The 27,974-nt window shown below is 40.4% G+C and overlaps 2 protein-coding genes across 9 annotated transcripts in view; both read right to left on the bottom strand.

Moving 5' to 3' along the window:
• The window catches only part of slc8a2b (solute carrier family 8 member 2b), a 66,574-nt gene extending 59,726 nt beyond the window's left edge, over positions 1-6,848 (bottom strand). The window contains exon 1 of one of the 3 annotated variants that reach the window (XM_077541182.1): positions 6,683-6,848. The gene's annotated coding sequence lies outside the window, so the exon portion shown is untranslated. The remainder of the gene's footprint in view (positions 1-6,682) is intronic. The other 2 variants (XM_077541179.1, XM_077541180.1) reach the window with 2 other exon arrangements.
• Positions 6,849-9,594: 2,746 nt separating this feature from the next.
• The window catches only part of actn4 (actinin, alpha 4), a 48,881-nt gene continuing 30,501 nt past the window's right edge, over positions 9,595-27,974 (bottom strand). The window contains exons 3-23 of one of the 6 annotated variants that reach the window (XM_077540114.1): positions 27,837-27,956; positions 26,688-26,774; positions 26,328-26,415; positions 25,358-25,436; positions 25,067-25,148; positions 24,304-24,389; positions 19,928-20,020; positions 19,723-19,848; positions 19,251-19,355; positions 19,014-19,161; positions 17,540-17,690; positions 17,057-17,165; positions 16,845-16,985; positions 16,586-16,768; positions 16,339-16,473; positions 16,083-16,262; positions 15,864-16,010; positions 14,297-14,377; positions 13,596-13,661; positions 12,325-12,483; positions 9,595-11,746 (exon numbers count right to left, since the gene is read on the bottom strand). In XM_077540114.1, coding sequence (XP_077396240.1) covers positions 11,588-11,746; positions 12,325-12,483; positions 13,596-13,661; positions 14,297-14,377; positions 15,864-16,010; positions 16,083-16,262; positions 16,339-16,473; positions 16,586-16,768; positions 16,845-16,985; positions 17,057-17,165; positions 17,540-17,690; positions 19,014-19,161; positions 19,251-19,355; positions 19,723-19,848; positions 19,928-20,020; positions 24,304-24,389; positions 25,067-25,148; positions 25,358-25,436; positions 26,328-26,415; positions 26,688-26,774; positions 27,837-27,956 — 2,525 coding nt within the window. In that variant the 3' untranslated portion in view covers positions 9,595-11,587. Of the gene's footprint in view, positions 11,747-12,324; positions 12,484-13,595; positions 13,662-14,296; positions 14,378-15,863; positions 16,011-16,082; positions 16,263-16,338; positions 16,474-16,585; positions 16,769-16,844; positions 16,986-17,056; positions 17,166-17,539; positions 17,691-19,013; positions 19,162-19,250; positions 19,356-19,722; positions 19,849-19,927; positions 20,021-22,917; positions 23,004-24,303; positions 24,390-25,066; positions 25,149-25,357; positions 25,437-26,327; positions 26,416-26,687; positions 26,775-27,836; positions 27,957-27,974 lie in introns of all 6 variants that reach the window. The other 5 variants (XM_077540115.1, XM_077540113.1, XM_077540112.1 and 2 more) reach the window with 5 other exon arrangements.

The following is a 27,974-nucleotide window of genomic DNA, read 5'->3' as shown; positions in this document are numbered from 1 at the left end:
CATCGTGTTTGCTACAACGTCCAAACGTCTCGTTAGGGAGCAATTTAGAGCATCCTGCAAAAAGCCAATATTCCCATTTTCCAATTCATTAAAAGACACAGCTGCTACTGATGTGGCGTTGCCCGGAGCTAAATGAATGAAGGTCACACAGGGTATAATGTGTGGGTAAATATGTGTAACGTCAACACACAAAAACTCACACACAAGCACGCATGCACACGGAGAGGCAGCAAAAGATGATGTGCCTACAAGCAAGTGTTAGCCCCGCCCACATCTTACCATATGACTACTGCTTAACCAGTGAACACCTTATTCATGTTTAAAGAAAGAAGGGAATGATGATAATACATCCTGGCAGCTCAGTACAATACAGCCAAGTGGACAATAACAAGAACGGGCATAAACGGTTTAGCCTTTCTCTGGTGGCGAAATATGACAGCCGTGTATTTATAGGCTCACCTCAGTAGGGATAGATTATATTTCCTGGGGGTGGCATGGTTGGCGCCATGGGCAGTTTTTTTGTCGCCATCCAAATTCAACAACGCTTTAAGCGATGGTTAAATAGTAGTGAGTATTCCTCACAAAATAAAGCAAAGTCTGCAGTCTGCACTTCACCCCAGAGCAGATAATTCATCCGGAAACCCTCGAGGGGAAAACAGAGACTAGGGAAAAGCTCTGTTCCGGTATTGTTCCACTGGAATGATAACTCCATTCAAGAGTGGGTGTTTGGGATCGAGTAACCAGACCTGAGCAATGGAATGCACTCCTGACGCTTTTGATGATAATTGCCCTTTAGATCATTCAGAACTCTGACCAGATGCTCAAGAAACGATGAAGATGAAGATGAAGGGTGGGAAGCTATGAAGGTATGATGAAGTGAAGGAAGGAAAGATGAAAAGAAACGAGGGAAGGGGGGAATATGGGATGATCAGACAGAAGTAAGAAATGAAGAGAGGAAGGGCAGATGAAATGAAAGAAGAAGAGAAGGAAGAGAGAAATGATATGAAATGATGGGGAGAGGAAATAAGGGTTGACAAGAAGCAGGAAGGAAAGAGGGAGGAATGGAAGGTAGAAATGATCCTTTAGTCATCCACTCAGTTCCACACATTCTCTGTCCTGGCTGCTCAGTGGAAAATAAGCAGATTTCCTGGGACTTTTGCCAGATGCTTCTTATTACATAACAAGGGTTAACTTCTTTCTACATGCAGTAAACGATCGTTCAAAAGCTTTCCTGTCAACCCCGTCGCTTGCAATGATAGCAATAAACACCTTGAGGTTGCATGCGGAAAAGTGCAACAATAGTCCCAATCATGTTTTTGTCTGCATGTTCATTCCTGGACGTCGTGCGACCGCACTAAAACGTTCGTCCGATACGATGCACATGCGCTGCTGCTGGCTTTGCAGGTTGCATGTTAATAGGTTTTGTGCCGGCGGCGTCGGCGCGCCGACTTTACTTTAATCTAGCTGCCCACACGATCAAGTCTCAGGACGCCAGGAAAGGAAGACGTGGGCGGGGAGCGAGAACACATACACGCACGGGTGCACGCGCACGTGCTCCCAATAACCAAGACACCACCTGTCACTGTTGGCTCTTTCCTCATCATGTGTGTGCGTGTCATATTAGAAGCGTTGAATGTGAGGCTAAACGTTTTCATGCCAGCATCAATATGTTAAAGATCCCGGGTGATGCAATAAATAATGAAGTATGACAATTATGTTCTTTTGTTTCTTCCTTCCATCAGTCCTGACTTCTTCATGCCTCCCTTCCTTCACTCCCCTCACCCAATGATGCCCTTCCATTGCTCACTCTTTCCTTTCTTCCTTCTATCGTGTCTCTTTCCTGCAGCCATTCTTTCCTTTCCTCACTTCCCTTATTGCTTCTGTGATGATGAGGGGGAAATTGAAGGAAGGAGTGGGGAATGAAAAAAAGGACAAATTGAAGGGCAAAATAAGGACAAAATGACAGAATAGAAGGAGTGAGTGAAGAAGGAAGGATGGAATAAGAAAACGGTTGAGAATGAAGGATGAAAGGAAGGAAAGCAAGGGGGGAAAAGGAGGAAAGAGTTGGTAGGAGAACGGGGATATTGAAGGAAAGAAAAAAGGATGGAATGAAGAGTGATGGAAGAATGAAGGAAGAAAAAGTGTGGTAAGGATAATGGAAGAAAGAGTCAAGAGTCAAGCAGAGGCAACATTAAGGGAAAAAGCAGCAAATAAATGAAGGAATGAGGGAAGTAATTAAAAAAGAAGGAAGAGGTGAGAAGGAATGAAGGGCAACGGAAGGAGGGAAGTACAGGAAGGAAAAAGGAATGATAATAGATGGAGGGAAACACACTGAGAAGGACAAAGGGAAGGAAGGAATGGAAGAAGGGAAAAGGAGGGAGGAAACAAAGGCTGATGTAAGCGTGAAGGGTTTGATGAAAGGAAGAAGGAAGAAAGGACACGAGATTTGAGTATACTAGGGATGGAGTGAAAAGGGAAGTAGGAAATGAAGGATTAACTATGGAAGGAAGGATAGAGGAATGAGGATAGAATAACCGGGTATGGAAGGAAGAGGTGTTTCAGAAAGGTGGGAAGAAATGAAGGAAGGAGTGAGGGAAAGAATGAAAGAAGGAAGCATTAACTCAGGAAGACGCATGAAGGAAAGAATTGAAAACTAAAGGAAGAAAGCAACTGAAGGCAGAGGTGCGTGCATGCACGTGAAATGAGTTTCGGTGGAGGAGTGAACGAAAAACATGGAGGATGTGAAATTTGTCCTTCATATTCAGCACTGGCAAGCGAGTGGAGACTGGTCAAAGGGCATTCATGCAAATTTGATAGATGGAGAAATAAAAGCGGGAGTCAGGAGTCATCCTCATTCAAGATCTACTTTTTTCCTCATCTTTGACGTCCTTTTATACTTTATCACAATTAATAAAGCATCAAAGACATCCCTTTCTACACTTCCTCCTCATCTCCTAACTACACCTCCTTTTGCATTCATCCTCCACTACTAATAACACCTCCTCCTCTCGTACCTACATCACTCCTTACATCCTCTTCCTAACTTCCTTAACTACACCTCCTTTCCTTCTCCTCTAAATACCACGGATCCCTCCGTCATGCATATTATTTTCTCATTCATCAACTTTTCTGCATGGAGACCGTGAATCCAGCGTGTCCGCGCCCATCTGCCGGAATGAATCAATCCCCTGGACTGCGATTATAAAAGCAACAGTGATTTTTTTTCTTTCTTTTTTTTGCACCCGCCACAATCACAACGTTCATTAGCCTAATTAAAAAGTGTGACGAGCGGCTGCGGGTGAGTGGCGGCGAGTGGAAACAGTCCGCCGGGAGTTCCCCCGAGAGCCATCGAAGGAGGCGGGAGGGTGTCGTTATTGGACGGGGGAGGAGGTGGAGATGAAAGAGGGAGCGATGAAGAGGAGGATGCTTGGAGTGTGTAATTACAAGAAAAGGAGGGAAAGTGGTGTATTTAGAATAAGGAGGCAAGGAGGTGTAGTTACAGAGGAGGAGGAGGTGGATTAGACTGTGTGCAATTACAAGAGGAGGAAATATAGTTAAAACAGGAAGCTGGGGAGTAAAGGAGGTCTGGTTAGACATTGTAGACAGGATGAGGAGGCAAGGAGGAGGACAAAAGGAGGTGTTGTTAAGAGAGAAGGACAATGAAGCATGAAGGGTGTAGGTAGAGGAGGAAAATGAGGCAAGGAGGTGTAATCAGAAGAGGAAAGAGCGGGTGAAGATATGAGAGGAGGAGCTTAGATGGAGGAGGGAGCGAGGTGTAGTTTGGAGATGAGTGGGATAGTTAAGACAGACTAGGAGGTGTAGTTTGAAGCAAGAACGGAAGGTAACAAGGAGATAGATGCAAGGAGTTAAAAGAGGAGAGGGAAAAAAGGAGGTAGTTAGGATGGAGGACACAAAAATGATGAGGAACGAAGGTGTAGATAGGAGAAAGAGATAGCACCAGGATGAGGAACACAAACAAAGGAGGAGGAGGCAAGAAGGAGGAGTTATGAGAGTTTGAGATGGATGAAAAGAAGACATAGGAAGGAGGTGTAGGAGAAAAGGTGGAGAAGTGGATAAGGAGATAGGAAGGCGCAGTCAAGCCAAAGAGGAGGTGTAGTTAGGAAGCAAGGAGTTGTGCTAAAGGCAGAGGAGGAGGAGGCAAGGAGAAGTGGAAGAAGGAATAGAAGTGTAGCTAATAGGAGGAGGTGGTAGATAAGAGAAGAGGATGAAGAGCCAAGTAGTGAAAGATTAGATGTAAAGAGGCGTTAGGAGGAGGTGAAAAAGGAGGCAGGAACACAGCAGCCATGTTTTGACGCTGTAAAATGTGTGTCAGCCAGGAAACATGAAGCAGGATGAGGAGAGGGGAGAAGGATTGAAGGTGGACTAGCCGAGGAAGCGGGAAAGACGAGGGGAGGGGACGAAGAAGGAGTGGCGGATGAGGAAGAAGAGGAAGGGAGGGAGGAGTAATGAATGAGTGGCACAAAAAGCTGCATAAGCACGTTTGACAAGTCGTCAGTCACTACAGCAAACGAGCGGCGCACTTCATTAATGTGCCGCTTTCTGCCTTACTGAGAACCGTCAAGGAAGGACGGGAGAGGAAGGAAGCAGGTGAGCGACATCATGGATGCAACATCACAAGGACGAAACAAGGGAAGCCCCGCAAAGCTGCAGAGAGAAAAGAAGGGGGGGCTGCGTAGGGAAGCCCTGCTGCAAGGATCACCTCGTTCTCGTCCTTTCTCCTTCACTTGCACAGCAGTGACCTAATAACGTCCACACATTTGCTAGCAAAGACACTAAATTATGTATTTTGGATCAAAAAGGGCTTTTTAAAGTCGAGTATTTGCGCGCTAGAAGCTGCAGTGCTTCACGGGTGCAGCAGAAAGTCACGTAAAGACTGGAATTATGTTTATTACTATCATTTATGACCACAACTTCTTCTACTCCTATACTACCACATTTCCTCAAATAGCAGTGTCCACATTGGAATAAATGCCTCCAAATCAAGGTTACTTATGGAGTCCATTTCTGTTGCTAACCAAAACAGCAGCACCGAGCAAGGCATAGACCATGGCTATACTAAAACATTTCCTCAAATAGTAAAATGACCACCCTCCAATAAACATCCCTCTGGGACTGCTGATCCTATTTGAATGCTGTTGAAAACCAAAACAGCAAAACCCACCAAAGCAAATACACAATCCCTTTAAATTGTAATATACTACCAAAAGGGTTTATTGGAGGGAGGCATTTATTTTTCTCAATTGCATTATGCACTCCTGAATCGTTGGGGCATATCATTTGAGCTGAACTTATTTTCATGTTGTATCCTTTTACTTAAATGGTGGCCATCTCTCTCATAAATGCCCTGACCCAATTTTTCACCATGTCCATAATAAAGTAAAAAAAAAAAAAAAAAAAAAAAAAAAAAACAAAAAAAAAAAAAAAAAAAAAAAAAAAAACGCCTCCATCGATTATCACCATGAAAACTTCTACTGCTCTCCTGCAGCACTTACCTAAAATATTAAATGCCAAAATGATTTGTCACAACTATTCAGGGATTCATAATGCAATTGAGGAAAAATAAATGCCTCTCTCATATAAACCTTTTACATTAAGATCACAAAAACCTCTGCTGCTCCACTGCCACATTTCCTGAAATATCAATTACCCATTGACCTTGCCCCAAATAATTGATGGTGCATTATGTACCTGAGAAAAATAAACACCTCTCTCAAATAAACAAAATGAAAATATTAAAGTAACAAGTGAAAATATGTAATTTCATAGGCACGGCCATTCTCAAACAGACGTGAAAGAGTTAACTGGAGACACCCTTTGCTAATTCCATTGCTAACCAAAACAGCAGCCCCTAACAAGGCATGCAAATTGTCAATGACTACTGCACTTCTCCCCCAAACTCCCACTTACCTCTTTTGCTAAGAAAAACAGCAACACCTATGGACCCATGTAAACTTTCTGTGTCCAAAATAGTCACTAAAAAAAATGCTGTAGATGCCCCTACATGCAGTTGAGACAATGAATATCCTCACTATACGAGGACATTTTCCAACATTCAAACTCTTCTGTTAAATTATTGCATTATATGTAACTGTATTGTATTGTACACTATTGTAAGTTATTGTACATTTTATTTCATGGTATATTGATGGTTTCTCACATCAACTAGAGAGCAAATTGCAGGCTCATGCACGCCTCTGACCCGCATGCGCACAAGCTATCCGGTTGTCGATTTATAGAGTTTGTCAGAGCAGCAGTTGATTTACTTCCATATGAAACGTCAAACAAATCATTTTATGCTGTATTTGATTTAATACGCTTCCCCAGTGGTCGATATGCAAATCGGCTGGCCTCTCATCAACTTTTACGGCTTCAAAATTAATTTAAAAAAATAGGTGCTGGTGCGTGCGCGTTCCCGAGAACAACTTTGGGGACGCGTGCACGGTGCACGTCGTTATGCGTGAAGGGATGGACGGACACGTATCGCTTCTGGAAGCTTCGTTTTGCTGACGCGCCTCATTCAGACATTGTGGGCACGAGTGCACGAGCCCACACGGCACTCAACAACAACACGCGCGCGTGTGTGTGTGTGGACGCGCACGGCATGCACGCGCAATCATACAAGCGACGAGCAACACGAGTGGAAAATCCAAAGTGTTCTTACCTTCTCTTCTCCGTTGAAACTGATGATTATGATGATGGTGGTGATGATGAAGAAGGCGCAGAAGGATGCGCAACCGACATGTGCACCACCACTGAGGAAGGGTAGCATCATCATCATCATCACCAGCACGTCCTGCCTCAGCCCGGCCGGCACCCCCCGCCCCTCTCTTTTTTCCTCCTCTCTCTCTCTCTCTCTCTTTCTCCCTTTTCACGCGGAGGCTGCGCGCATGTGTGTGTGCCCTCGTGGGGGTGACTGAGGGAGAAAGATGAAGTTAAAGGAGCTTTGTTTACAAGCAACCACTGAGCAGGCGAGGAGAGAGGAGAGGAAAGGGTGGAAGGGAGGAATGAAGTGCGATTACCAAGACGGAGAAGGAGAGCAAGAGTAAAAAAGAAAACTAGACAAGGAGTGAGGAAAGGAGGAAACAATTATAGAAGGAAAAGGTGGTGGGGGGGGTTCAGTTGAGTTACCATGTCATGCCCACTTCACTGCATGATGTCGAGACTATAGTGTACAACTTGTGCATTACAAGAGAATGAAATTAGCCTTTTTGTTTGGCCGTGATTTTCAATCTTTTGTGACCACTCCCAGAGCGGCACAGCTCTCCATTGAAATTACCAACATCGGGTCGAACTCACCTCTGCTCAGATGCGACATGCCAGATTTAGGCCAGTCATGAAATAGTGCCCAACGTGACAAGGAAATGAAGAAAATGAGGAAAGAAAGCGCAAATGACACAAATAGGCAAGATGGAAGAAATATACGCAAACAAATTAAGTCAAGAGAAAGTTAATAGCTAGGGAAATAAAAGAAACAAGAAAATAAAAGGAAGTCAAAGGGCAAAGTATGAAAGTGAGTAGCTTATTGGCCCCCAACAAATCATCACATAGAGCAGAAAAAGGACACAAGGAAAGCCAGCTAACAAACATCACAGAGTTCTGTGGTCAAGATTGTAAAAACACATCTGAGGTTCTGTTCTGTGTCAATTTAGCAAACACGTCAGTGTCCACTTCCTGCTGTGTCCAAATACGGACCGAAACGTCCTCCAATGAGAATAAACACAAGACAAGCTAGAAATAAACTTCTTTCCCACTACGCGGTGGTGGGATTATTTCTGTCAATGTCAATACACTTGGGAGAAGGTGGAATGTGGAGTGCAGAGGGCCAAATTCTATAAAAGACCACATGAAACGTTGGGAGGGTATTCCCTGAAAAATCTATGGATGTCATTGACAGCTATTTATATGAAATGTCCATGTTAAATGGGAGGGATAGCAGTGAATGATAAAAAAAAAAAAAAAACAATCATTTTTATTTTGAAAATAATGAGAGTATTTATCTTTATTTTATAAATAAAACATTTTAAAAAAAAAATTTAAGCAGTGATTGTGGATTTAAAAATAAATGTATTTATTTTTTTTAGCTAATAAAAAGTCCTTGAGTGAGATCGTCTGCCACAAATTCACATGGATTATCTGCATATTTTTCCATTTTAGAGCTCACTCATTGTAATAATAGTTAATATGTGAATTACCTTTTCAATCAGGGGTACCTTTATGATACAAAACAGGCCGTATTGAAAATGCACAGTTGTGATCCAGTTACTGGTTTGATCTGTAACGTGCGGTGTTAAGTGCAGAGAGGATGCTCCACTGTACACAGGCTGGTCTCGAGCTGCAGATGATCAGTTTTTGTGACCGACAAAGATCGACATATGCTCTCTTTTTGTACTTTTCCACAGAAATCGAACAATCATGATTGATGGCTGCTCGATGATAGCATTGTGAAAATGAGCCATTTCCTTGAAAACTTGCAAGAACTGTTTTACAATATTCATTAAGAACATAAGCACACCAGTTTTTTTTTTCTTTTTTAACATGTGAACAATGTAAAGCCACATTTCCAAGTCATTTGGGGACATCTCAAGGGATGGAGCCAGAGAAGAAATGCTCTGTATGAATTATAGATCAATCGCAGAATGTAATGTGCTTTACAACACCATACATCCAAACACTCATCTATAATTCATGTCAATATCATTTTAAAGAATCCATATCACCCCCAACCCCCTAAGCATCAATACTTGGGAGAATTATTAGGAAAGCTAGAAATGCTTTTGGACAATATGTGAGATGGATTGTGTGTGTGTGTGTGTTCTTGAGGCAGGTAGTATAAGCGGGAGCTGGTGTGGGCAGGCCTGACTGCAGCATCCATTCAGGGGAACATGGCATTTTATATTTTATATATATATATATATATATATATATATATATATATATATATATATATATATATATATATATATATATGGTACTGTAAAACGTTGGATCTATTAAAAAAATCCACTTAGAATGTTTTTAAAAATAATGGGTAGGTTTTGTTTTCTCCCCCATATAACGATTAGTAAATTTGAGCTTTTATATATTTTGATATTTTTTAGATAAAATAAATGTAGGTGCTCGTAAAATGCTTGCAGAGTTGAGCCGAATAACAATGATCATTTATGACTTTAAATGATTCTCTCTGGATGAAAGTTTGTAGAATCTAAGCAAATTGAACTGAATTGTTTGTCATATTTTCAGTTCCAGGAAGGACCTGGAACTTTCAGGTGGACAGGCGTTTTAGTGTGTTTTGAGGTGAGTATGCAAATGTAAGCATGCATACAGTCTATTAAAGATTACCGACGAAATGGAAGCTATTTAAAGTTCATATACAAAATATATACAGACATAAGGCGCTTAGGTAGTACCGTTCCGACCCCCCCAGACCCAGAACCAGTTTTGTGTGTGAATGCACACTTTGGACAAACTCCCCCGGGACATAGGGAAGTTCCATCATAGGTTCCTGCTGTGTGAAAGGGGCTATAGATGTTTGTGTGTGTATACGTGTCAATAAAAAGGACAATAGAATCCAGATGCATTTTTGTAAGGAAACTTTATGTGTGCTTGGTGAGAGTCACTCATCATAATCATCAACATCATCTTGGTTAGACAGAAAAAAAGGCCTTTTTGCAGTTTCCAGTACAGCAGATAAGGTTCCTTATTATTAAAGAGTACAAAAAAGCAGGGATGGGAGGAAGAAAAAAAAAATTCCAGAGTTCATTTCTCTCCTGCCAGGTGGAAAGAAAAAGAAAAAAAGCAAGAGAGAAGGTTTTGGTCCTGGAGTCTTTGAACGTGACTTCCTGTTTTTCCCCTCCCTAATATGTGCCCCCTTCCCGCCGCCCCCTTGCAAAAGAAAGAAAGAAAGAAAAAAAAAAAGATCCATCAATTTAGACTTTTTTTTTTCCCCCTCTTCAAATCATCTCATTAGTATTGCATAGATTTCTTTTTCATTTCCTTTTGGTCAATTTGTGTTGTTGAAGACAGGTGAGAATGGAGGCTTGGGAGAAATGGAAAGAGAAAACGAGAGAAGACGGTGCTGAAGAACAGGATGAAATTACAGGAATTAGAGATTGGGCTAAACTTTTTTCTCTCTCTCTCTTTACCACTAGTTGTTCTGAAAAAGAGGAAAAAATATTTACAGTGTCCTGACAGCACCCTCCACTCGGGGGAATCAAGAAAAGAAAGGGGGAAACAGATTGGTCACCTTATCCAGCAACAAAGGGCATTGTGGGTAAATACATGGTTTCATTTCTGGTTGATCGACACCCCCGCAAAATCCTGCCCCCTTGCCTCCCCCCAATCAGGATGCCTCAGCATACCATTATGATCTAACACACAAACATCGTCAGTTGTGTGAGGATCCCACCCCTGTCCCTTTTCAGAACCATTGAACCCCTACCCAAAAATGGTAATAAAATAATTTTAGCATAAGTATAAAGATTAGCCCCCCGCCCCACAAAAAAAAAAAAAAGAAAAGGCAGAGAGGGTGAAGTTAACAAGCGCCCCTCCACAACTCTCCCTCCCCCCAAAACATCAAGGAAGGAAGTCTAAATACTATGGAAAGCTGTTGGAAGATTAATTCCATATCCTTGATATCCACCCGAAGGTCCATGTACTAGTAAGCTATTTGTGGTCACTAGCAAGACAATTCAGCGCACTAGTAGTAGTAGAGTAGTAGAGTAATGTTTTCCTCAAATAGGTCTAAACTTTACGCTGTAGTTCAAGAACATCATATAAATGTTTTCATGTACTAGTATGCTGTTTGTCCTACTAGTAAGACAATTTGAATGACTAGGGCGCACTAGTATACTCTCGCCTTCCTCTACTCTTGACATACTAGTCAACTGATGATTTTTTTTTTCGCGGATGGTGCTCACTAGTATTCCAAAGTTGTCCTATTAGTTGAAAAAACACATTACTAGTAAGACAGTCCCTCCACTAGCACTGAGTTGTCTTACTAGTCCATGGACATTAAGCTGGATATCAAAGCTATCAATTAAATAGTAATGGTACTAATGTGTACTGTATTAGTTACTGTGTACGGGCAAATGTGCTTCTAGTAATAACGGAAGGAAAACAAAAAACAAACACTTACAGGACAGTTATTCCATTAGTGTGCCCTAGCTGTTCTACTAGTGCCCTCAATTGTCTTACTAGTACAAACCTTAAACTGATTATCAAGGATATTGACTAAATGCAATCACGACATTCCATAGTTCACTAGTAAGGTTATTTGTGTGTACTTGTAGGCAAAAATAGGTGAAAAAAACAAAACAATACTTAAATAAAAAAAGACAGTCGCCCTTCTACTAGTATGCCTCCAGAGGACAAAGAACGTACTAGTACATGGACGTAAAGATGGCAATCAAGGAACTCGAATCAACGGCTTTCCATAAACTACACCTCACTCGACACACTCAAAACACTTTCAAAGCGGCACACGTGGGGGCGGCATCTGGCACTCGACTTACTTTCCGACTCGCCCCCCCACGCTTGTTCCCGACGCCCTGCATTCCGTCCGCCGCGCTCACAGGTCACTCTCGCCGTACAGGGCGGTGGAGAAGGACATGTAGTCGAGGGCGCCGGGCACGGCGTCGGGCCCCGAGTAGGGCGCCATCCTGGCGATGCAGTACTCGGCCTGGTCGGGCGGCAACTCCCGCCTCAGCTCATCGGCGGTGATGAAGTTCTGACAGGAGCAGAAAGAAGGGATTGAAGCGGATCTGCGCAATTTATCAACTGTCCATTAGGTGTGGGACAATTACCGGTTTGATGTGGTTTTTAAAAGTCAAGGTTTCAATAACCGCCAATACTGGCTGTTGGTAATCAGCTTTTCTTTTTTAAAGGGACCTCTAAGCAAGGACAATATGACTGGCTGCTTGCAAAGTTCAGTATTATTATTAGTATTATCTTTACTAAATATTCTCTATTTTCTTTAAAAACAAAAATTATGTTCAATGGGAAAAAATGCTGTTTTTTATTTAATCAAATATTTTTTTAAAGGTAATTTTAGAGTTGTAATTCTAATACCGTGAAGCTGCAATATTGTTGCTCATGGTTAGCATAACCTTAGATTCTAAGGTATTGTACGTAAATAAAGATGACTAGCCTACTTTTTGGGTACTGGTATTTTCACACATGGCGTCTTGACTTTTTTTTTTTTTGGGGATCAAACTCAGGATAGACATTCCTCCCAAATGTCATGTTGCTCAAGGAAATTGTCTCCAGGGGCTGAATTTTTCCAAAAAGGTCACCTTTCCCGCTCACCTTATCCGCAGCCAGAATCTTGAAGGAGGCGATGACCTGGTCTGCGGTGTCCGTGTCTGTGGTCTCCCGAGACATGAAGTCAATAAAGGCCTGGAAGGTGACGGTGCCCGTGTTGTTGGGGTCCACGATGCCCATGATGCGAGCGAACTCAGCATCGCCCTGATGGAAAACCAAAATCAAAAGAAGAGGTTAACCTGCAAGACACTTAAATACAACACAGAGATGGGAACTTCTGGACAAACACGACACACAAACGGGCATGCCACATTGGTAGCTCATACAAGACAAATGCTTTGACGTTCACTGTGCTAGAAACAGAAAATGGCAAGCAGAGTGAGAAAAGCCAGCAGGTGTCTGCAGGTGAATGCCTCCAAAAAGCATTTTTTTAACACAGAATTGGTGCATTTACACTTGATACCCAAAATGTTTCTGTACACCTATTAACGTCATTTTACTTGGCCTATCCAATGTTTACATCTGCTATTAGCATTAGCAAGGTCACACCTTGTGTATGTTTTTACAAATGTCATGTGCATATTCACGTCTACTTATCGCCGCATTTACACCCGGCATCAAAATGTTTGCCGTTAGTCGCCATGAAATACGACATCGCTCGTCACAAAAAGAATTTACAGCAACAAAACGGTTTTAAAAACCGACCAGGATTCTGTCATTCTACCTTTGGCCACAATGCGACGCGGGATTCTAGTTTAGGTAAGACACTTTTCCGTAGTTCGAAGGGTTTTAAGTTTAGTCCAACCGGAACACATTTGCTGCCGTCAACATGGGGCGTGTTTGGAAATTCACTCCAACGTCCTAACGCCACTCGGAGTGGTTATGTTAGGAGAGGCAGAGTGCTCTCCTCTCTCAATAATTTCTGAATGCTGTCTATGTTATAAACCAATCAGCACTAGTGTTTGAACTGTTTCCATAAGTACCGACACACTTCTTTTTTGGGGTCACACAGAATAAGCAACCGGTACAATTGAACGACTGTATGAAATTTCAAACAGTCCAACACACCCACGAGTGCAAATCCGATGTCTACTGTTCTTGGTTCTGGTTTTTGTGAAACAAATTTCCCCCAAAAATGTGACATACTCCGGAGCGGCTTAGGTTCTGAAAAACATGATACTTAGGGCCAAATTTGCCACATTAGTAAACCAATTAGCAAGTGAACTCTCATAATTGAATGTCGTTTAAGTGCTCAAACTTTTGGACCTGCAGACACCCCAAAGAGAGGGAGCTAAAGCCAGCATTGGCATCAGTACCAGGCTGTTTCCTGTAGAAATGAGCAGAGCCCGGTAATCCTCTGCCACCATCTGTCCCGATCGCTTCTGTGGGGGGGGGCCAGCAGGTGGGGAAATTTATAGCAGAGAAGCGACAGGATTGGTAAGATAGATGTTGAAAAAGAGGAAGGGGGAATCATGTTTGGGGAAGCGAGGGAAGACAAAGAAGAGATAAAAAGCACAAAGAGTCAATGTTGAGAGCAACATAAAAACTGACGGGCGCGACCCAAGACAACACCTGTACAAAGCAACAGAGACGCCTGGTGGACACACGGGGACGCAACATCTCCAAGCTTGATGGCCTTCATCCCGAGGAGCCTTGGAAGCCGGGAAACCAACCAGGCACTCAGCAGTCAGAGACTCATTCCAATATTATGAGCTCTTTGGATAATATTTCTTTTATAGGCATGCCTATGCTATCAATACCTTGTTTTCTATTGGCATGTTTACAGCTGGTGTTCATGTGAAATTAGCTAGTTTGCGGTATTTAAATTTTTACTTCTATTTACAATATTTATACCTGGTATCAATGCATTTACACTGTGTATCAACGTATTACAACTCCTATTTACACCTAGACCTAAAATCACATCTATTTGACTGACAGTAGAGTTGGCTTTCCAGCTTCCATGTGGCCTCCCTGGGACTCGATCCCCCCTTCTGGTACAGGGGGGTTTTCCTACCTGCTTGTCGTTCTCCACGTCGTAGCCCAAACTGATCAAACAGGCCTTGAACTCTTCGCCATTGAGTGCCCCGCTGTGGTTCTGATGCGGGCCAATGACAAACACCACGTCACAACCCGGGACCCAACCAAATCGCAACCACGGGGACGTGGGGAGATGGGCAGTGGGATGGACCATGCAGGTGGGATGATGGGACAAACAGACAAGGATGGTTGTTTAAGCAAATGTTCACACAGGTTCATGTATGGTGTTGAAATGCATGTTGGGATATCTTTTTTTTAAATTTATTTATTTATTTTGTATTTATTTTTTTACTAAATATAACTATATTTAGCCGCATCAAAAGGACTAACAACATATGAGACCGTGACACAAAAGAGAAACATTGTGGATGTGTGACACCCCGAGTGAGTCATTTACAGTCAAACAGGGACCATTAGGGGTGATTCCTCATCCTGTGGTGTCAGTAATCAATTCAAACCATTAAAAAAAAAGATCCAAATTTTGTCTCAAATCTCCAAATGTGTGTAAATATTCATGGTAAAACATTTACTGTCCTCCTGAGGGACACCCACAGAAATTAACACAAGTGATACTCGCATGGCTCCACTTCAAGGCCCTCCTATTGTCTGAACATGGGCATGCACATGAACACCACTAAACTTTCAGCAATTTCTTCTGACTGTGTTCATTATTACTAGTAGTTTGTTTTGATTGTACAAGGTGGCGGTTATCGAGGGGAGCAACCTAAGTCACACTTGCATTGTTAGTCAGTGTGCTCCGTCAACTTTTTTGACTGTTGATTGCTTCTAGTGTTTATTTGTACAAGATTCTGGTTGTCATAAACTAAACTTTAAATAAATATAAATATATTAAAAAAAATAATGATAATAAAAAAAAAAGAGAAAAAAAGTCATGTTGAGTTCCATTTGTGCAGTTCTAGCACCCTCTGGTGGCTGTTTCTTCAGTGCAGTTTAATTTTCATAAGGGAAGTTTGGCCCATTGTTTAAAATCCACGCTAATCATCAGATGAAGAGGAACATGATATGCTTGTGAACAGAGTCAATATGTGGAGGAACTCAATGTGTGCGTGCATGAGCTAGTTAAGTGTCTTGTTATTAAGTGTTATTAGAGATTGTAGGTGGTTTATATGCATTGCTGTTATGTACAAAAGGACAATATTCTTTTTTTTTTTTTTTTTTTAGTATGAGTTCTTTTTTTTAAATTTAATGTAATTTTTTTACAATATTAGAAAACTTTTTTTTTTTTTTTTTATGTCGCCTACTCCCCACAATATCGTGATAATTATCGCATTGTGAGCTTCATATCGTGATATTGTATCATGATGTTTGGATCGTTACATCCCTAACTGTCTGAGGCCCTTTATTTAAATAACCTAAGCTGTGCCTTTACCTTTGTGGATTATCTCTAATATTTTTTAACTCAATAAATGCAAGGTGGTTGTTTACAACACAAAATCTGATTTTGAGGGACGTTGCACCCTGAAAAGTATACCGTAAGTAAAAATAATAAGTGAAGCTGTGAGGTCTGAGTTTGCATGCCTGACCTTGTCAAAGTGGTTGAAGGAGGCCCGGTACTCGTACAGCTCCTCCTGGCTGATGCCTTTGGCGTCGCGCGTCAGGATCTGGTTCTCAATCTCGTTGATGGTCCTGGCGATGGTGGTGAGCAGCTGCTCCCAGCCCACACGGATGTGCTGCACGAGGATGCACATGTTAACAGTAAACGTCTTAAAGAGTATTTGACCCACACAAGGCCGTGGTACTACCTCCATGGAGTAGGGCGTGTACGTGTTGTCAAAAATGAGGGCCTCCTGGATGAGCTTATGGACTCCCTCCAGCTGGTCAATGTTGGGCTTGTAGTCAACGATGCTGCGCTCGTACTCCTTCAGGTTGGTCAGCTGGTCCTCCAGAGTGCCGATCATCTCGATGGATATCGTGCCGATTTCCTGTCCGCATAACACTTCCATTAATTACATTAGGGAACGCTGTCTGGAAACCATTTTGACTAACGCGTTACAGTACCTCCATCTTGTTTTGTATCCAAGGTCCGACCACGTTGGCTTGCTCGGCAAAGTTGCGCCTCAGGTTGTCATTGGACTGCTGCTTGCGAAGCTCCTCCTGAAGGGCCCGGTCACGCTGAGGCACCAGCTTTTCCGCCTGCAGGCGCGCACACACAAATTAACGCGTTCAAACCCAAAAACATGTAAGCACGTTTTTTAATACTTTGTCCTTCACTCCTTAAAACATATTTAGCCTGCATACACTCTACCTGATCCCACTTGGTGTCGATGCTTTGTGGCGTGATGGTGGTGTACTGGTTGGTTCCACTCAGCTTGATGCCATTGTGCTGAGCGATCTTCTGCACCTCGCTGTGGATGGCCTGGATGGCCTCGCGCTCCTTGTTGGCATCAGGCAGGGTGGACTTGAACTGCTCATGGGCACGGATCAGACTCTGAGGGAGCACACAAATCCATTATTTTATCATCCACTGTGCGTTTTGTCCTCTCTGTCAAGTTCCTGACGTGTACCTGGATCTCTTCAATGTTGTGGACAATAAACATGTCCTGTAGGTCCTCCATGGCCCCCTCCATCCAGTTGTTGAAGGGCGCTGCCCGTTTGGCGTACTCCAGGTAAAGCTCATCGATAGACTCCAGCAGTTTCTCTGTTTTCTAAAAAGAGACAAGTACACGTGTGAGTTTAAGAAGGTCTTGGAGTAAATTCTGGTGCGCAAGTCGGAAACCTGAAGTGAGTCCCTGCGACTCTGTGTGAGTTCTCCAAGGCTGTCCCACTGCACGCAGATCTTCTGGCAGCGAGCGTTGACATTGGGGGCGTCGTAGTAGTCCAGCTCACTGAAACACAACATGCGATGCTTAATGTGACAAAAATAAAAACATGATTAGATGAGCTTGCGCGCTAAAGCCTTACCCCGGGTTTACACCGGATGCGGTTGCGACTTGCTTCCACAAACATTTTTGTATAATTTTAATACTAATATATATATCTTACAGCTAGTGAAAACCTCAAATTCACCCTCAAGTCTGACAAATGAAACGATCAAAATTATTAACGCCACTGGGCTCTACAGAGAGTTTCCTGTTCCATCCTTTTCAAAACAACGAGTAGTTTTATTTTAGAATATAACTTGTATATTTATAATCAACCTTTTTCGCATATGTAATAAGGGCTTCTTGACCAATTGACCATTTATTTTAACCTCACGTACTTGAGTTCCTGCGCGATGGCAGCGATCTGCTCCACTCGGTCCTGATGGGCGGCCAGGTCGCTGTCAAAGGCCTCATGTTTGCGGAGCAGCGCCTTAACCTCGGACAGCGAGGCTGTCTCGTAGTCTCTCTGAGTCAGCATGGCCTCCTTGCCTGTATTTCACACACAACTACTGTAAAAATAGGTTGGTGACTAGCACATCCCATTGTTTATAGTACCATACACTGTCGGTCTGATATTCAAGTGACCAAATACAAACTGTTTCTTTCATATTATCAATAAGGAACTTGGTAGATGTCTATCATGAGTAAAAGCCACCCAAAAAAAAACCTATCCTAGACATTTTATTGAAATGCTCTCAAATTTAAACCATGTGTACTAGAAAAATAAAGGATACTAAATAGAGAGACCCTTGAGTTTTAGACATCATGTGTACGGGGAGCATGGTGGTCAAGTTTGATGACTTGCCTTACAATATGAATGAACCTTGTCAGAATAACTCCGCTCATTGATTTTTGGAAAATTCAGCCCCTGAGGCCATTTAGACTTGGCAACATGAATTTGGGTGCATGTCAATCATTGAGCAAACCCACCAAAGTCTCAAGAAGCCATTCTTGAAGAAACAAAGAAGGTCTGCCACTTTGTTTCTCAGAAGCCATTTTTGACTGGATGATACTAAACAGTAGGGGTGTTAAAAAAAAAAATCGATTCGGCGATATATCGCGATACTACATCGCGCGATTCTCGAATCGATTCAATAATCGGCAGAATCGATTTTTTTTTTTTTTTTTTTTAGGATTCACACCTTGAGCATGGAAGAATGTTATATGAACGGCACATTAAGCCTTAATATTTTTATTTTAATGCTGTTCAAACATGAAACAGATTACAACCTCTATAAGACTGAAATTTCAGATAAATAAATAATACATTTTCATATAAATCTTACACTCTACAAGCTTACTGATTAGTATTTTCTAAATATGAATGAAAAAAAATCGCAACAATCGACTTATAAATTCGTATCGGGATTAATCGGTATCGAATCGTGACCATTCGTATCGGGATTAATCGGTATCGAATCGAATCGTGACCTGTGAATCGTGATACGAATCGAATTGTCAGGTACTAGGCAATTCACACCCCTACTAAACAGTGAAAAAATAATGTCTTTTTCATTATTGCGTGTAGGGACAGTGCCAAAGCGAAATAAAGATGAAATGCCATGAATTTCTAATAGCTCCCCATTCAAAACATCACCAATTAGCAACCATTTTACTCATTGGTAGGCATATTGTCTACCATGAGGCAGGCTCCATTTTCTTTTCAAAGGACTATTTATTAATGAGATCACGTGGCCATTTTCTTCAAAGCCGGCAACTACAGCACCAAATGTTGCTTTGGCAAAGACTGAACAAGTTGTAGATTTGCGTTGGTCACTCCTTGTAGTAAGAGTTGGGAATCTTTGGACTTACCATCGGTCCAGGATTCGTGGATGGAGGCCTTCTGGCGGAACTTCTCAGCCAAGTGGTCCAACCTCTCCAGACGTCGTATCTCATTGAGGAGCCACTCTTCGTAGCCCTTCTCTGCACCCTCCAAAGTGTGCCACGCCCGATTGATATCCTGAACAGCAAATAAATAGGAAAGAGATGAGCTCGTCAAAAACTGCCAATACACTACACTAAAGTCTTGTGTGAAACGTGTGTACTTACAGCCACCATGTGTCCCTCTGACGGCATAAAGGCAGGTCTTCCACCTAGTCTCAGTTTGGTCTGCAGCGTGTTGAAGTTGATCTCCAGCTGACATTTCTCCTGAACCTGTGGGACCAACATTGCTGCTACTTAGAGTGAACACAACAAATTTGAACCTGTTAACTGGTAGCAGTGAAGTAAAGAGGCGGACTCGCAAACATCATATTTAAAGCACATTAAAGGACTACTCAAAGCATCAAAGCATTAAAGTGCTATGTGGACATTAAACAGCACGCACAGATTAAGAAACACCAACAAAATGTAATTCAACTCAACTTGGTCGTGGTCTGTTTAAAATAGACATAGTACTGTACTCTGTGTGTTTGTGCGACTATCCTGCGGTAAGGCCACAATCCAAGCAGTGGTTCCTTGTAGTTGAGAAAAGAAGACGTAGCTGTATAATTTAAGCAGTTAGCTGCACATGGATAAGAACCTTTGGTGGCTTGTGGACACGGCGGTAGTCCCGGAAGTCCTCCAGCTTCTGCTGCATCTCAGACATGGTCTTCTCTGGATTTCTGTTCTCCAGCCAGGGAATGGTGCGACGGATCCACTCCAGGAGCTGTGCAGGGGGCGGAGGATGGAATGGTCAAGAGGAGGAATAATGTAGGGCAGACTAATCATGTCTGGTTTGTACTCACATCACTGGCCAGTTTCTCGTACTCCTGCATCAAGTGCTCGTTCTCCTGGTTGACCGCCAGGACTTTGCAGATGCGATTGGCTGCAGTCTCAGCCTATGTGGAACACACGCATACTGGTGAGAGGCACTAGCAATATCTTGTCGTAGCCAAATTTTTCCCCACCTACAACTTTTTTTTATTCATGCATTTTGTATTCATTTATCTTATTCAATAATGGCTTAATTTATTTATTGGAAATACAATTTTAAAATCTTTTAGAATTTAACATTTTATTCAATTGAATTATAATACACTACTAAGAAATAGTGCAATTTAGAAATACATACACATTAGGTGCTTTATTCAAAACGTATTTCTGTATAATAAATATTCGCAAAACAATTTTACACAATGCAACAGACCAAAGTTACATGTGTATCTACAATTTTAACACATGCATTATGCATTTACATTTTACGAAATCATACGTTTAACGCTTCTGTGTTTATTTTAGATTTAAAAACAGATTTTCATTAAATACAAAAAATTCATTTTAAATGTATACGTAAAACGCCTTATTTCACAAATTTAGTTATGTTTTTAAATGTAATGAAATGTTACTAATTAATATGAATGTTAAATGTGCATGTAAAATGGCTTCTTATATGAATATTTTAAGTATAATACATTTACAAATAATACAATAGAAAAGTGAGCAATTTTATTATTACAAAAAACTATTTAATATTTTACACTTCTCCGCCGGCGCCTATTCTAAAAATTGTGTGGCCCGTTTGAAAACAAAACATGCTCAAAAGTGTGTAATGGTCTACTATTTAGGTCCAAGTCATTGGCATGAACATACACGAGCACTGATTGGTTGCTAAATTTCTTTGAGTTTTAAAAAAAAAAAAAAAAAAAAAAGGGGGGGGGGGATTCACACGTGTTTGATGGGGGGGAAAAAAGGTGTGAAAATTAACTGTCGTTAAAAAAAGCCAGCAGCCTCACTTGGATGGTTACAACATGCAGGAAGCTGCTGGCGGTTAGTCTCATGTGCCTCAATCACACACACTGTGTTTTAAAAAAGAAAAAAACACCATGCGTCTCAAGTGGGTCCATACATCAAGTACATCGGGTTCAAGTGGTGCTGAAGTCCAGTGGGTCCTACGACATTAACTACTGGACTGCAGGAATACAAAAACAAAACATTTGACAAGTAAATTCAATACTTGATGAACTTGATAAAATAGATTTTTAGGGGTTTTTGAGGTTCCAGTAATAAAACTATTTAGATTTTTTTTTTTTTTTAAACGATAATACACAAACAATAACAGAATGTGGAATTGTTAACAAATGAAGCAAAGTGGAAAGATGTTAACTCATGTTTCTCAAAGAAATCAACACTTCCCAAAGTCACACACTGAACTTAGAAGCTATTGTTATATTTGCTTTATTTCTGACTCTTAAGAAACTAGCAAATAAGACTGCATATATAGTACAATACTAAGGGTGAACTGAGATATATATATATATATATATATATATATATATATATATATATATATATATATATATATATATATATATATATATATTCAGATTTTTTGCACAGTTCCCTCATGGAACATATTAGTTCAGGGTCAAATGTAATTACCTCCAGTTGTCGGATGTCATACCTAGCAACGCTCATGGCAGACATCAAGCACCAGTACGAGTACCATACTGTGAATTTTAGGCGGCAAAAATGATGCAATAACATATTAACTAAATGGCAGCATTGGGGGAGGGGTGGTGGGGTGGTACAGGAGAAAAAGCGCTCCTACTCTGCCTCGGAGGGCTAGCATGTGTGTTTGCCGACAAGTCACAAGTAGGTGGAAGCTTGCCTGTGACGCATCAGCTTAAATCCTTCCCATATAAATATGTAAATAAATATCAAAGTCTACATGTGTACTTACTACTTTACCATGTGCACTGCCATCTAACTTTAGCACTATTTGCACATTTTGAGCCGGCTTCCTCAAACGCCCCTGTTAATTGAATTTATAACATGACAATTGAGACTGTTCAACATATTACAGATATTAGTTTCCAAAAATGCTAAACTGATGGTATGTTTTCCTAAATGTGACTTTGAAACCATGGTTCCAACCTAATCCAGTTTTTTCGGCATACCATCACACCCCTAGTATGTACAGAGCCTAAAGAGACAAGTAGAGTTCTTTCAGGCTTCAATTCTACAAAAACATTTTGCTCCAATGACTGATTCACGTCCTTGGCTGTTCAAAGTAAACCAACCACAATGCTGCAATGTGACTTTAGGAAGGTGAGGGTGGACCAACCAGGGTTTTTTACTTATTTATTTTTTTACAAGAAACAAGAGTGAGTATTTAAAAGCATAGAAGCATGTTCAGAGAGTTCCCATCAAAACACTGAAACTCGATGTTTCAATTCAGCAGACGTTAAAGAGCGAATTTATGTATAACTTGATTTTCTCCAAGTTGCTATATGGGTATCGGAACCAAGTCCTGCTGCGAATAGCAAGACTCCAAAAATAATAATAGTGATAATAGCATGGACCTTAAGATAGCAAAAATCCAAAAAATAACGAATGCCACTCAAAAAGCATTTGTAATTGCATATACCGGTACATGCCACAAGATGAAGGCAGAACATTTAAAATGGAAAGGATCATTGCACATCAACTCCACGCATTTAACATGTAGACAATCATGAACCCAAATTACATAAATGATTATATTCATAACTTAATTTATTCAAGACTAACAAACCACTTTCACTGGTAATGAATTGACCTTAACAACACCTCCAAGATTCCTCCAAATAATTTTAGCAGGAAATAAGCGAGATTTCCAGCAAATATTGTATTTAAAAAAAAAAAAAAAAAAAAAAAACGCCGGACTGCAAATATGCGAGGATTCACTATCCCCGTATTCGTTATTTTTTGCATATGATGGGAACTCTCTGCTTTAGGGCGTGTTGGATACGCGTACCTTCTGCGCGCCAGAGAAGGCGTGATAGAAGCAGGACACATAGGTCATAATGGCCTTCTCGTCAGGCCTCAGCGTGCCCACGATGTCTGCCCGACAGCCGAAGCGAAGGATGAAATAAAAGACAGAAAAGAACAGAGTGAAGCCCAAGCAACCCAAAAGCGACTCCGGAGAGGATGTGGGGTACATGTCTGCGACTCCACCTGAAAGCGACACCAACACGCCGATGGAGCGTTACAGCTCACATTTGGACACAAAAGCAACAATCTACACATTTACTCATTAAACACATACTGGTGAAAGTGCTGCACCTTACAAACTATTTTTAAATATTTGTAAAACCCTTTTTTTTTTCTTTTTTTTTTAAATTAAACATGCATTCAACATTTATTAATTGGAGCTATAATTAAATACAATTTTTCTAAATTATTATAATTATCAGTCATTAGATTTTTATGTAATGTTTTAATAGATTTCATCATTAATAGTAAACTTAATTTTACATTTGTGTTCAACAGTTTAATAGCACTGCAATTTATTAAAATCAATTAACTCAATAAAATAATTTTAACATTTATTAAATAACATTTCAATCTATGTGTAATCAACACATTTAAAATGTATATTTAGTGTATTTTTAATACTCAACACAAAACAGTAAATATTTATGTAAAATTGCTCATTTTATATATTTTTTTAAATTGTAATTAAACTATCAACAATTTATCAAATAAAATAAACTTTTTAAAACTTTGTTAAATATAGTGACATAAATTAGGATGTCCCTTCAACTCCACATGAATAATTCAACAGAACGAAACACCTGCAAACGTTTTTCAACAAATGAAGGCAAATGTGCGAGATTCTCCCAAGGCCGCCATACAACAACGAGACAAACGAGGCAGGGATGCAATTAAGGGTACATAATGTGCCTACAAGATTCCTGTCAGAGAGAAAGAAACAAACAAACCAGCAAGGCATGATTAACTGCCCTAAAAATGAAACAAATCCTCTAATCTTATTCACTATTGTATCATTTTACAAGGATTTTATTAGGACTCAATGATTAAATAGGATTATCAGGCTGACTTACAGCATGTAAAAAAAATGCAAGAAAAAAAGTCAAGATTAGCACTTCACATCCTCTAGATCCCCTCCCCTGCACCAAGAATGTGTTAAAAAAACTTTTTTTATCGTATTGCACTTTCACCAGCTGAGTTCAATTGACTGTATGATGTAGATTGCTGCACATTTCTGTCCCACACATCTTTTTGCTGAGCAGGGTCCGGAGCTGAAAGAGCTGTGAAAGAGGGCGAGGCCATGCCGGACAGAGGGAAGGGAGGGTTGTTAGTAAAAGGGAGGGGTGACAAAGGGCCTGACATGGGGTACCTTCTGAGCTCCAGAGAAGGCATGGTAGAAACTGGACACATAAGTCATTATGGCTTTCTCATCTGGACGCGCAGTGTTCACAATGTCTATTGAGGGGGAGGTTACGAAGACGTGATTAAACATGGACACACATGTATGAAAGAACATGCGCGCACGGACTCACACACACAAGTGATGGACAACATAATGCATAGACAGCAAAATACATATGATGTCAAATAAATATACACAAAAACGAATGCCAGCGATGGCTGCTGTTGCTAGTGCTAAAGCTCATTATCGTTACACTAAACCCCAATTTGAAACGTTTACTTGAAACCCTGGCCTGAAATCCTAACTCCCTCAAACCCGCACCTGGCTAGAAACCCAGGTTTGAAATACTGACACTTGCTTGAAACCCCATTTCAACTGTGCTTGAAAACCCAACCCTTGATTGGAAGTTAACCTTTGTTTGAAATCATACTTAGAAAACACAAAACTACTATAAAACTCCAACCCTGATTTGAAACCTTAACCCAGGCTTGAAGCACTAATTTGAAACCCTAAATTGACAAGTTAATCTGAAACCAAAACCTATCTTGATCCACTGACATAACATTCCTAACTTAAAACCCTCCTTTGAAAGAGTCATTAGTTACACAATTTTGACGAACACAGAACAACAATGCAATAAGAACATAGTCAAGAATAAGTATTAAACATGAATCTGCTTAAGAATTCAAAAGAATATTCAACACACAGTTGGACACAAATGGAGGTTTACCTTCTGCATCCAACATTTTGGGGATGTCCAAGTACTTCTCGGCCACCTCAAAGGCATTGTTGAGATTGGTTACCGCATCATCCTGCGTGAGCAATCATAAAGCAAAAAAGCTTGTGTTAGTGCAGAGCAATGTGTTTGCAATCCTGTTGTACCACGTACCTATGGTGCAATTTTATTTGCTAGACCATACAACGCATGTCTCTACTTTGAATATGTTCCAATTCATTTTGGTCTTTCATAATCATTACACATGCATCTATGCAGTAAGGTATAACACTAAACGTTGGCCACCTTTCTGAGCTTGTCGTAGTCAATGAGTTCAGGTCTGTGTCTGTGGATCAGAGCGTTGAAGGCGAGGCCATCCTTCCAGCTGCCAAAACACAAGGACACCAGTTACACCAGTACCACAACGTGCATTACTTTGCTGGAACAAACTAACATGACGTTAGAGCACCGATTCCCAACCAAGGTTATGACAGTTAAAGAAAACTAACAAGAACGGAAGTGAAATTTAAAGAAAAAAAACAACAAAAAAACATTTACATTCATGAAATAAATACTTTAGCAAAAAAAGGAAAACTAACTGAAACTGTATTTCACATTTATACAATTATAACGCTGGGTTACACACACACACACACAAAAATTGTAAGTTGTCATGTTTCTTCAACTGAAGTAAGACCATTTTGCATTTCTGACTCAAAAAATGACACATTTTTTTTTCTCAATCAGGTCAGGTGTTTATGCTAATTTGATTTTGACAAATCCAATTAACTAAACTGACTGTATTTGTGACATTATCAGATGATTTTCATTAATATTTCACATCCAAAATATCTATTCGGGGGAAAACAAACCAGGTCTCTGGATAGAAGAAGAAGAAGTGTGAAGCGTGAGAACAAGCACAAACATATACATCACAAATTCTATTTTAATACGTTTAAATGTTTATAAAGCATGGGGCATGGGCACAACTGCTAAAAACTTTTTCTTTTTTTTAATTGTTTTTGTTATTTTGGTTCCTTGACATTGCAGATTTTCATCTATGGGTGGGTCTGCAACACATCCTCACAATTGACAAGAGTTCACTGTACTACAGTGCAAAAAAATCCACCAGGGGGGGCTCTTGCTACATATTTGAATATGAAAAGGAACGTGCCATCTAGAAAAAAAAATATACTACTCGAATACCAGCTGTGCTTGTGTTTCGGCAGCACAACCGCCCAGTTTGTTTTTTAGTGTTTGTGTCTGCATGTGTTACCTAATGTGGAAGTTCTGCACATTGACATTCTTGTAAGGAGCGGTCTTCCTCTGGCACCACAACAGAAGGCCCTCCTTAGCTGACGTCTCTGTGAGGTTGGCAAGACAGAAGAAAAAGCAGAGGATGAAGACGTCTCTCTTCGTGGGAACAAATGGTTTAGAAATGTTACATGAGACCAGGATACATTTTAATCAGTCATCAGAGAGAAGAAGAAATGTGTGATTTTATGTTGAAATTGGCATGGGCAAACACTTTATCTAGAAAGTAAATCTGAAAGCCTTTCAATGGGATTGGGGGCGGGGGTAATATGGGGATAATAAATACTGTCCAGTCCATAGTGAAAGTGTTTCAAGAACCTACCTTCAACAGAGATGTCCTGGATGGCGAAACGGAGGATGATGGTCCAGATCATTCCCAGGGTCATCTTGGCGTTTCCATCCACAATTTCTGAATAAAAAAAAAACAAAAAACAAAAACGTAAAGGACTTAAATGGTAATAAGATAGCAGCACATTTACAGTTATCTGAATGTGTTTCAAACAGTACATGTTTATAAATGAGAATTTATTTATATATTGTGTTAAATACAAAAAAAAAAAAGATAAATGAAGAGTATCTAATACAAAATAATTTAAAGTACTGTAATATTTGTTGTAAACAAATGCAATAAAAAAAAATAACTGTCTAATAGATAACTCATCTTTTTATAGTGCTTAGTATGGTATAATAAAAAAAATATTAGCTTGACAATTAATTATGCATGCATTTTTTTCCCATATTGTCAAGGCTTTTGGTTTGTCCCATCTATAGTGTTAAAAAAATAACTTATTAAAAAAAAAAAAAAAAAAAAAGCAATACATTTATAAAAATATATAATTACAACGCTAAAAATAAAGTTTGTAATATCTAAGAATTGTGTGTACAGTACATTTCTATATTATACAAAAAACTATAAATATAATATCATATAACATGATCATTTATTTAAAAATACAAGAATAATGAAATGGTCTACTGTATAGCCAATAATTGTAACTACCGGTAGATTTATTTAATTTTAAATTGTATTTTTGAAAAAAAGTTCAGTAAAATACATTAAAAAAAATAAAAAAAATTAAAAAAATTAAAAGTATTACATGGCCGGCAAAATTCGAATCATGAAGCAAGTATGTCTAAACTAACATCAGCAGACATGTAGAAAATATAAAGAATGTGTGAAGGTGTGACACACATTTCTGTTTCTTGGCGTCATTTTTTGCAGTGTGAAACGCACGCATGTATGGTAGTTAGGCATGCGGTCTGGCTGGAATTCCTCACATAGCTTCAATGCACAAGATGGCAAACGTACTTTGACAGTGACTCATCAATGCCACTACACAGCAGGTTATGATATATTGATGAAGCAGCATGTGGCTTATTCTAAGGTCATTTTTTGAATGCCCTGCTTCAAATAACCCATTCGTTAAATTTTTAGTACTCTGTGTGTGTTTGTGTGCGTGCGTCTACCGACCCTCTGCGCCAATGGAGACCAGTTTGACTCCCTTGCTGGCAATGAAGTCCAGAGCTTTGTTGACATTGTTGATCTTGTGAACCCTCATCTTGCCTCGCTCTGGCTTGGGTAACCGCTCACCTGAGTACACACACCAGA

The sequence above is a fragment of the Festucalex cinctus genome, chromosome 13 (assembly GCF_051991245.1).
Source record: "Festucalex cinctus isolate MCC-2025b chromosome 13, RoL_Fcin_1.0, whole genome shotgun sequence".
NCBI classification, from domain to species: Eukaryota; Metazoa; Chordata; class Actinopteri; order Syngnathiformes; family Syngnathidae; genus Festucalex; species Festucalex cinctus.
Note: the sequence above shows the minus strand (reverse complement) of the source record. Positions and strands in the feature narration are given on the sequence as shown.